Source organism: Carassius carassius, chromosome 18, assembly GCF_963082965.1.
Source record: "Carassius carassius chromosome 18, fCarCar2.1, whole genome shotgun sequence".
Lineage (NCBI taxonomy): Eukaryota > Metazoa > Chordata > Actinopteri > Cypriniformes > Cyprinidae > Carassius > Carassius carassius.
Window position 1 is genome coordinate 19530499 of NC_081772.1, and position 11718 is coordinate 19542216.

The 11718-nt window shown below is 36.9% G+C and overlaps 1 protein-coding gene across 2 annotated transcripts in view; it reads right to left on the reverse strand.

Annotated features, from left to right (window-relative positions):
• The window catches only part of plpp3 (phospholipid phosphatase 3), a 43211-nt gene extending 33713 nt beyond the window's left edge, over positions 1–9498 (reverse strand). The window contains exon 1 of one of the 2 annotated variants that reach the window (XM_059498934.1): positions 8967–9498. In XM_059498934.1, the coding sequence (XP_059354917.1) occupies positions 8967–9102 (136 nt within the window). In that variant the 5' untranslated portion in view covers positions 9103–9498. The remainder of the gene's footprint in view (positions 1–8966) is intronic. The other variant, XM_059498933.1, reaches the window with a different exon arrangement.
• Between the last annotated feature and the right edge of the window lie 2220 nt (positions 9499–11718).

The window sequence follows — 11718 nt, forward strand, 5'->3', positions numbered from 1 at the left end:
TTGCGGCTAAGGTGCTAGAGCAATTTGCTCGTGTTGCCGCCTTTGGCGACAATTTTAGCCCGACAGCACTTGCATAAAATGGATATTATATATGCATAATCTGCCTGCAGTGCATATGCAGTCCGCAGCATGGACTCATTGTATAATAAAAATATTTAAAATTAAAACACCACAGACAGAAACAGTCTCGTGCATTTTACATTTAAATCTTTATCACAAGCAATCCCACGGGTCTTAATGAACTTTGTTTTTCTGCTTCCATAAAAGTGAACATATATATTGTTTTCCTTGTTTATCTAAAAGTGCTCTTTTTCTTGTTTTAAACCTAGCCAAAAACCCATGTGACTGCGTTTACATGTCAATCCATGTTCATTTTTCCCGCCAACAATGCGCTTTCACTTTAAGTAGGCACCTGCAGCACAGCAAAAATAGACTCAGTACGTTAACAATCGCTGCACTGCTGCAGGCTACACACCGCTCCTTGACGCCTGGTGCAGCAGACTGACTGTGTGAAACAGACGTTATAACGTAACACCAGAGACAGCACTGCTGTGTGTGTACCCTCACCACGCCTCGCAGTCGCTGCTTAGAAGTACAACATTGTAAAGGGTCCGTCTGAAACAGTGTCGCGCGGCCGCGGCGCAGCATAACGTTCGTTCCGAACGCTGAGTAATTAAATACACCGGTATGGCGGTATATTCAAAATTAACATCGTAACGAAAATATACACCGGTTTTCGGTATGAACCGGTTTACCGCCCAGCACTAATACTGACACAGTAATTCTTATCTTGTATGCTTTTTAAGATGAACAGCAACAATACAAAAGCCCTCCAAGTCCCACACATGTCAAAAGTGTTTACTAGAGTAGAATCCTTAACAGAGCATTGAGTCAAGCTGTCTGTTTAACAAACATTCCCAAATGAGACATTTATTAAAATATAAATAAATATATAAACAGATCACCCATCAAGAGTAAAATCACAGCGGAGAGGGCATAATGGAAATGTGTCGAAGCTGCTCTGTTATTTAACCTTTTCGATCTTATTGTCTCCCACAAACTAGAGGAGACCAGCAAACAATTAATTTAACTAGCGGTAACAGGAGACTAGAGGACACATAAATAAGTGTTCCCATGTTTGTTTAAAATGCAAAAATAGGCCTAACATGTCAAAATAAAAGATCCCACTAAAAAAAGCAGCAAAGGTACCAAAAAGTAACTGTGCCATCTGTGTCACATTCTTCTTTAGATTTACTTTGCTTTTAGGTGAGGAAATGTACAACTGCACAACTGCTTGCCAGTTTCCCTAGGTTAAAGGTCAAACCCAGCCTTTTTCTTCTCACAGTAAAGTGTGATAAAACAAACGAACCCTGACTATCTCTCTACCTCTTTTTTTCCATTTCTTTAACAAGGCCAATAAAACATAATAAACACTTGTAGCTCAGGAGGAGTGTCATCTTTGGACTGGCCTATCCCTTTTCTCTTCATCAATCCTTTCATCCCCTCGGCCCACTTCACAGACCCTAAAGTAAGTAGTGTGTCGTGATTCTGGAGGTGTGTGCATTTATGGGTTAACCTAGGCCACCACAGCGTGCTGTGAGCATCTTCATTGGGGTAGAGCCCAGGAACTGCTCCCATCTCCCACCCTGCCCTGGAGCTCAAGAGAAAGACCACACACTTAACACTTCAACCAAAGCATCTGAAAATAGCAATCTACACTCTACCAGAGGGTGAGAGCTGCGTTTATGCTTTTGGTGTGGTGTGTGAAGGAATGAGATCATGGAAATGTCACTGTCTAAATGTGTTTATTATGGTATAGTCTATGAGTATATGTGTATTGTCATGTTTGTATAAGCTACACTTCAAATTGTCTGTATATACTCAAAGAGTTTAACTCACAGAGAAAGGAAATTATGGGGAGAAGAGGGGGGATGGGACAGGGAAATGTTGCGAGCCAGACTCAAGCTTACATTTCCCATATGAGTTCCACAGCTGAATGTTATAACTATGCCACAGCCCCGGCATCATTGTCAGAATCATTAAATAAATGAACTTAATTTTAACAACATTTAACCAAACTGCAATTTCAAACAAACAAACAAAGAATATATAAATGGTTCACAAATAAATAGAATTACTCAAATCTTAAAAATGGAACAAGTATCTATTGCTGAGGGTAAAAATGTAAATACAGTACGTACAGAAATCAACCAAAGCTGTAATTCACGAGACAATTTCTACTCTAAAGGGGTGACAAGCTGAAACCAACAACTACATTTGAACTACTTAATTAATTTGAGAAATATCCATCATATTAGAATATTACCCTTGGTAACACAAGACTTATTAGCAAATGAATGCCCGAGGGTGACTGCTCTTTAGAGGCCAGCTAGGCTTGCACTCAGGAATCCTGAGCACCCTGGACTTAATCCACATGACCTAGAAAAAGTGAAAGAGCGCTTGTCGTGTGAAGGCTGCAGAGGTCACCCTTGGCCCTTCGGTGCTAGAAGAGACTTCAACAGATGCCCACATTGGATTTGAAGAAATCCCATTGAAGAAAACACATGCACATACTCCAGAAAAATTCCAACACCCTGGAATTATAATCAAGCTGAGTGAACTGAGGATGATTGTTCCTTAGTGAGCGTTGCAGCTGATGCATCCCACAGACTCATACGCACACAATGTCTCATTTGCTGAAACAATAGCTGACAGGATACAATAAAGACTAGCGAGAGGAAATAGGCTACAATTACAATAAAAATAACTAAACTAATCATTTGTGTATTTACCTCGTAGAAACCAGCAGGAGCGCCTCATGCTTGCTTCCACTCTGTGGAAGATCTTACGCTATTGTTCCGAGCACAAACAGAGAGCCGTAAACTGACAGAGATATGCAGCCGCAGATCACAGAAAACAGCATCCAAACTAGGAGGAATTTAGAGACCGTAACAAACCCAAAGAGTGCATTATCACGAGTATGCACTCCAAGAGACCTTCTGGATGTGATAAAGCTGTACCCAACACTCTAACCACACGCACACAGTCTAAACAGCCAGTTGATGGTCACTCGTGCTCATGTCTGCCTTTCTAATTGCTACCTTCGGCAGCCCACTTCGTCGTATAAACTCTATAAGCATATAATTAAACCAAATGGCAGCGACCTCAGAAACCAGCCTCTCTTACATGCACAAACTTAGACGTGCACAAACACCCTTGCAGGTCCCTTCACAAACTGTCAAACACGTTATATTGCACATGTGCACTTAGACATACACAAATACCGAGCGTGGGTATTACGTTTTGACTGCGTCATTACTAGCAGTGACTATCTGAGGCTCTTAACGTCACTTTCCAAAGATCTGGGGCAGCTTCTGATTCAGAGGAATGACTTCTGAAATCCTGTTTTATGTTTCATGGAACCCAGCTTGATTTAAATTTTAGAATTTCTATTGTCATTCTTTGATATAAAGTTGCAGGAAAAAGCCACAGAGGACTGATCTGCAGAAAGGTTGTCTGCAATAAGTTTTTTACTAAAATGTCAACTTTCTATCCAGCTCTAATCTTGCAGCTTAATGCTACAAGCTCCCATTGTAACAAATCTGTTAAACCATGGTGCTCTTTCCGACAAGTGTATTATAAACATTATATTACAGTAAAATTGCTACATAATATATCATTTTATATGACTTTATTTTATATCTGTCCACGAACCCCTGGTTTTGGAAATGTTGCAACAGCAAAAGTTAATGGAGCATTACTACAAGAGGACTTCATCTGTCCCTCTGACTGATAGCTTTCCTGTACACCATGTGGCAGCTTTAGATGGTCTCCTGCAATTACACCCTGTGAATGAGAGAAAGATGGAAGGTTTGGAGAGGGGGGGATTGCATTTCATTGCACAGCTTGCCACACCTAGGGCAAAGAGTCGTAGCAAGGGAGGGAAAACAGGAGAGTGGCCTAGCGAGACTACCTTTTCCTCTTCCCTCCCTTTCCTGCATTTGCCCCTGCATACAGACTGACCGAAAATTATACCAGATGTCACTTCAAGAGTGAAAGCCGCCCTCAGTCTGCAATGAAGAATTTGAGAAATTCTGAAAAATATTTATAGAGGTGGACCAGACCTTCTCAGCTTCAGAGGTGGAGGTTAATGTAGTCAGATATAAATGAGAGAAACTCCCAAAGGGTTCTCTGGCACTCCATAACTCTAAAATCGCCCTCCTGGAATGTCACGGATAAAGGAGAAGTTAAAAGCACCTAAAACGACCAGAAATCACGAGACCGAAACCTTTTCCTTCACTTTGATCTCCTCAAAAGGTTACATGGCTAATTCTGAACGACTGAGGGCCAAAGTTGTTCACGCAGTGTCAACAATAGTGATATCTTGCAGCATTTAAGTTCTTGTTTCCATTTCCATAAGTTCTCGTTTCCATTCCAGCAAGTAAACGAGAAAACTCTTTTAGAATTGATGTCTCCCGTGAGAGGTACCAGGAAGCAGCTTGGCCAAACCTTTCAGACTGGCAAACTGGATTGATTGTCACTGGTAAGTCAAGTATGCTTGACATCTGTGGGATATGAACAAAGAGCACATGAACAAGCATTTCCACCAATCGCTAACCTAGCAGAAAGCATCCATGCCACGTGATGCATATTATACATATATTTTTAATAATTGAATTTTTACAATTTAATATACTTAATGTTCTATATTAAATTGTAATAATAATAATAATAATAATACATAAATAGTATTATTTGTTAAATTATATATTATAAAATGTAAATAAAATAACATTTTCAATTAATTAAAATTAATAAAAAAATATATATACATATATAATGTATAATAAAATATTATACATATGCATATATAAAATTGTATATGTATATATATATGTATATATATATGTATATATATATATATATATATATATAATTTTATATATGCATATGTATATACATACATATATATATATATATATATATATATATATATATATATATATATATATATATATATATATATATATACACAGTACAGACCAAAAGTTTGGAAACATTACTATTTTTAATGTTTTTGAAAGAAGTTTCTAATGCTCATCAAGCCTGCATTTTTTTGATCAAAAATACAGAAAAAAATGTAATATTGTGATATATTATTACAATTTAAAATAATTGTTTTTAAATTTATTATACTTTAAATTATAATTTATTTCTGTGATGCAAATCTGAATTTTTAGGATCATTATCACATGATCCTTTAGAAATCATTCTAATATGATGATTCATTATCAAAGTTGGAAACAGACCTGCTTAATATTTTTTCAGAACATGTGATACTTTTTTAGGATACTTTGATGAATAAAAAGTAAAAAAAAAAAAAAAAAGCTATGTTTTTAAAATGGCTGGAGTAATGATGCTGAAAATTCAGCTTTGCATCACAGGAATAAATTATTTTTTTAAAGTATATTCAAATAGAAAACTATTATTTTAAGTTGTAATAATATTTCACAATATTACTGTTTTTTCTGTATCTTTGATCAAATAAATGCAGGCTTGATAAACAGAAGAAACTTCTTTCAAAAAAATTAAAAATAGTAATGTTTCCAAACTTTTGGTCTGTACTGCATATATATTGAATCTTATGGTCAACATATTTAGGTTTTATTTCACACAAAAAAATAAAATAAAATAGAGATCATATATATAATTTTTTTTTTTTTCGGATTTTGGGAGAAAGAAAACCTGAATATGTTCTTTACGCTCACTCACTAAGAGAATGTTAACTTCAATCACAACCATTTATACAAGCAAACCACTGACATCTGGAACAGTTAGTGTGGATGAGAGGAAGAGTCTGGGTGGCTGTTTGTGTCTGTATGTAAACTATTTCAGCTATCAGTGGCATGGGCAAGAATGTGTGCGACCCACCACCCAAGTGGGGAAGTCGTGGCCTGGTGGTTAGAGAATCGGACTCCCAATCGAAGGGTTGTGGGTTCGAGTCCCGGGCCGGCAGGAATTGTGGGTGGGGGGAGTGCATGTACAGTTCTCTCACCACCCTCAATACCACGACTGAGGTGCCCTTGAGCAAGGCACCGAACCCCCAACTGCTCCCCGGGCGCCACAGCATAAAAAATGGCTGCCCACTGCTCCGGGTGTGTGTTCACAGTGTGTGTGTGTGTGTGTTCACTGCTCTGTGTGTGTGCACTTCGGATGGGTTAAATGCAGAGCACAAATTCTGAGTATGGGTCACCATACTTGGCTGAATGTCACTTCACTTCACTTCAAGACACCCTCGGGGGGAGGGACACACAGAGACACGCCCACTTTACGTTGCTATAACTACTGTATGCTAATGAGCTGAGCTGCAGCCTCTCAGCTTCATCTCAACAGGAGGTAACGCAAAACATACTACAAGCTCTCTGGCTGCTTTCTTAGTCTTCATTAACATTCATAATGCATGAGACGCACTACGTAAACAATGCCCACAGTGATAAACTACTAATGAGCAGGAACAAAAGCATCACCCGTCTCAGTGTGGATGTACTGCATGTGTAAACACTAATGATTGAAGCGGATTTAACTTTAATAAAAGAGACAAGTGAGAATAGAAGAGGTTATCAGCTCCGTATCTGATGAGGGAGACGGTGAGAGTGCGAGAGAGAAATCCAAGGAGAGGGAAAAATGGTGATAACATACTAATCTACAGATCTTCACAACAGATTGAGCTTCAAGTGTCTGATCACTGAATGGGCCGCAGCTTCAGCGCTAACAAAGACTATTCATGAAGAGACATTCTTCAGGCATCCTTTTCAAATCCCCCTCCAAATGAGTCTACCCCCCCCCCCCAAGACCACCAAAAATTTCTCATATTAGACATGACAAAGAACATGTTTGTATATGCCTTCCTTTTAAAGCAAATAACTTGAATTTTCCTGCACTCTTAAGATTAAAGGTTCCAAAAAGAACCATTTTTTGAACGCTTCAATATTCTAAAGAACCTTTTTCCCATCATAAAGAACCAGTGTGCAATGGAAAGTTTCAATGCAAGTTAAAAGGTTCTTCATGGAACCACTGATGCTAGTAAAGAAGCTTTATTTGTAAAAGTGTAGTGAACTTGTTACATATGGACATCATACATCTATATATAAACCACATATGAGAACATGTCTCAAACTGGTTGCATTTGAAAGAGACCATAAAAAAGGCACCGGAAGATCTGGGTGTTTGTTTCCATTTATGATACGGCAGAAAAAGGAAGTTATTAGTCACCAGATTCGCTGTAAACTTCTAATTTAGGACCACCATTTAAAGCGAAGCTATCAAACACCCTTGGATCTGCGATGTTCTTCCTCTCTCGGCTACAACTGCTCTAACATTTCATCTCTTTTGAAAGCCTGACAACTGTTTTGGATGCTGCAGAAGGTTCACAGGCATTTTAAAACGGTGGGCTCTTAATTGCTTACAAAAGCCTTGCCCTGCTTCTCTAAAGCGACACGTTTAAGCCGTTCTACTCTGCATTCCTGGGAACAAAAGCAGTGGGATTCATTCTGCCCCTAAAAGCGAAGAGAAAGTTGATATGATGCCGTGGCTGGAGTTAAATGAGGCATATGCCAGCTGGCGGGGGGTTGGAGGGTCTCTCCTAGAAGAATGTGTAAAGATGAGGGCTGAAGTTTGTTAATCCTTTCTTTCTGAAGGAGGAGGGTTCGAACTGACAGGCTTTGAGAAAAGATGAGAACCCGACGCTGTGAGGGTTTCCAGACATCTGAACCAAACGATACGAAGCAGATTCACCTAGTCATTAAATTCTGACTTGCTGTATACGGATTTCAGGTACAGTCTTTCTGAAGTTATCATGTCTTGCTCAAGGGCACAATTGTGTTTATCTATTGCTGGTCTGAACCTACAACCTTTAGGTTAACAAGTGCACTTCTTTAACTACTAGGCAACACTTTCATCAATGTCACGCTAAGCTGGTGACAGCATGTGAAAAACTCACAGGCATCCGTTTTAGAGAAAAAATAAAGAAAATGCACGCACCTGAGAGCAATTTACAGATATTACAGTATATCCTCTGTAGACATATGTCATAGACAAATAAACGAGCTCATAACAAACTCTACAGATCAGACTAATCAATTGCATACGGTCATGATGGTGTGCCTCTAAATCTGTTGGGTCGCAACTATAAAAAGCTGTGAACAAAGTCATGTTTACAAAACTTGTTTTGACTACAGATGATTCTGTTACATTTAAGTGATGGGTTAACCATAATAAGCATGTTCATATGCCACTTCAAAAGATGTCAATAGGACGCAAAGGGGCCACAATAACTCCCTCCTTCTTCTGATGAGTGAGAAGGCTTTCTTTAAAACAATCCAAATTATGTTTCTTACAAAAAAAAACAAAAAAAAAAACAAGTGGTTTACATCAACAACAGTGCCAACTTTGCAAAAAACTGGCTGTGATAAGAGCACTTAACGGTTATTCCTCTGTTTCACTAAGATAACAATGCAGACTTTTTTTTTTTTTTTTTTGCATTGTCATCTCAATAAATGGCATTTATTTACTTCAGCTTTCATGCTCTCCTTTAGATTAACAGTTCAACCAGTTTAACTTTAGTGTGGAACATTTATTCCACCTGGAATAAATACTATTTTTGTACTATTTTTATTGTTTACTTTTTTCTCTGCAATTTGACTAATAAATGATATATCACATATCAGAATAACAATAACAATTATTATAAAAGTGATTTATTTTTAATGTTATTTTATTATTATGTATATTGAGTTATATTTGAAATAATACATAAACAACTTTATAAATACCATTTAAAAAATCATCACTTTCACATTAGGGAGTGCTGAATCTGCTTATGATGCATTGATTTAAGACATAATGCAGGATTTTCATTTTTATTTTATTTTTTTACTGTTGCAAATTTGTGTGTGTTGGACACTCACCCAGAAGAAGGCAGAAGATGTCTAATGCTATTAAGAGTTTCCTCTTGCTGTTGTCTACGCCGTTGTTATTTAACGTGGATGTTCCTCCGTTTCTTGCTTCGGGTGCCATCGCCTTCTCATACATATAGTTTTGCATTTGAGAGTTCCTCCTGAAGTCTTTCTCCTAAAATCCCAGAGATTTACTACAGCGGTTCGTTTCAGTGGTCTTCTCAGCAAGAACGTGTCGTATAGAGTTTGAGGGAGTTAAAGTCCAGGCTTTAAAGTGGGAACACGTCCTGAAAAGTTAATGAAAACAATGAGTTGTCCTCGCAATCAAGTTCATTCAACTTTGCCCAGTGAAGCCGCAGTGTTCCGGAGCAGTCTTTCTGAATGACGAGTCGCGTTGGCTCGGTTAGTTTTGATCTACTTCTACGCTACTTGAAGGTTGAACTGGGAGCGGCGTTTTAAAACTAGGAGATGAACTCCGGTTTATGAATACTCTCTGGACTGGACTGGTCTCCACCTCCTTTCCTTCAGTACGCGCTCAGCCCCTTCTCCTGTCCTGAATGAATGAAGTCCTCAGCCCTCCAGGACACAGAGAGCTGCACTGCCCCCAGCAGTCGTGGCTCGTAACCGCAACTACACCGAGAGAATCATTTACCTGAAAGACACGTAAAGAGGGTTACAGGCAACAGAAAGGATGTGGGTTTTGATTTCCTCTGGTACATAATTTAATCCCTTGATATTCTATAGTTTATTCATAAATAGTGTAAGTAATGAAAAAATATCACAAGTATTCATAAAATACATTTCCTTTAAAATTGTTAATACTGTTAGTTTTTGTTAATCATAATAATAATAATAATAATAAATAATTTCTTGAAACTCTGTATAAATGTGCTTTTGTGGCGAATTTTCAGATTGTCCACAGTGCTGTCCTAAATTGATGGGTTTTAAGTTTATTAAACCATTTGTCTGTTATTATTTATTTATTTGGTGAGTGATCGAAAAACAAATTCAATTTAAAGGATGTGAAAATCTAAAAGACAGGGAAATGCGGCAAAAGAAGTGGTCATTAAAAATGTAGGCATGGTAGAAGTTCATCTTTTGGCATGGCAATTATCCCTCCCATAGAGATTAAATTAACATTTGACTAGCAACAGCACAATGAGGAGAATGTCCTACAATGGCTGTTTCAAAGTCCCCAATCCAATAGAGGATCTAGGCACTATATAAGATAACTGTGGTGTTCAAGAATCAATTTAACCTACAGGAAACCTAAAAAAAAAATAAATAAAAAAATAAATAAATACATAATGATGCTATTGCATAAAAGGTTTCTTTCTTTCTTTCTTTCTTTTAATGGATATATCCCACTGTAGTCACATGTATTTTCTAATATAACCCCCACCCCCAAATATAAAATCTTGGCTTGAGTAAGGATGCAGATAAATTGGATGCCACTGTAACGTCCCTCCACCTCAGCACTGATGAAGCACTTCCATCTAGAGGTGAAAAGCATGTAATACACTAATACAATTGAATAATACTAGACCAGTGGTTCCCAGACTCCAAGACCTGAAATAAGTGTGGTCAGACAAGGAGACGGGCAAAATGTGCAGTGTTGTGTAGTATATATCTAATATAATCGTGTACAGCCCATATAGCCTTTACACATACGTCAAGCTCTGACAATCCATGACTGTGCAAGTTAAAAAAAATAAATAAATTGTGGCAATGTATAACTTAAAATATATGTTGGAGGGCAATGGTTTACTGGGACAAATAGACTCAAATAAATCTAATGTTTATATAGTTTATAAGAATAATTTTGTCTGTTCAACACATTTAAATTCAACATGTTCACGTAGGCCTACTAATAACTATTAACTAATAAAATACAGTTAGAATTAATACTATTAGTACTTGCATCTAGAAAGAAGACTGACTTTGATTTTGCCTGATATTATAAAGGTTTGTGTAAATATATGACAACAAAATCTGATGTGAAATTGTATGATTTTTTTATTTTTATTTTAAATAACACTTCCTTGTCACCAGTAGTCTTGATTCTTTAAACGACACACATCTCTTTATATTTTTTCTAGCTTTATTATATTATTTTACTCTATGAAGTAATGTGTTATATGGTTAGAAATAGTCTTAAATGTCCACCAAATGTCACATAATGTCACAATGTTTATAAAATAAAGACAAAAATATAATAAAATGGTATATTGTAGTTATGTTATTATAAAATGGTTATTATAGTTAGGGTAATTATAATGAACTAAAACTACAATAAATGATTGTTTATAAATAAATATTTATTACAGTCAGTCGCCAAAGCAACATTATTCATTTTCATTTCATTTAACTTGATGAACTAAATTAACTAAAATTGAAATAAAATGAATGAAAACCATATATAAAAAAAATAATAATAAACGTGATAAAACGCACAACAAAAACAGTCTAAAATTAGAAATATAAAAATAAAAAGCAATTCAAAATATGAATGAAAACTATAATGGTATCTAAAAATTAACAAAAATAATATACTAAACAATTAGTGATAAAGTGGAAATGTTGCTATATTTAATAGTAGGCCTAGGTAAAGGTGACGTGTAGGCTATGTGAGGTACCAGTGAGGGGAACGACTAGGCGAATTGTTTACCTAAACCGCCCCCTTTCCCACCAGTTAACGCCTTATCAGCTGATCCGAGAGCTGTCTGTATGTGTAGAGTTTACAGAGCTCTCCTGAAGCTGATTT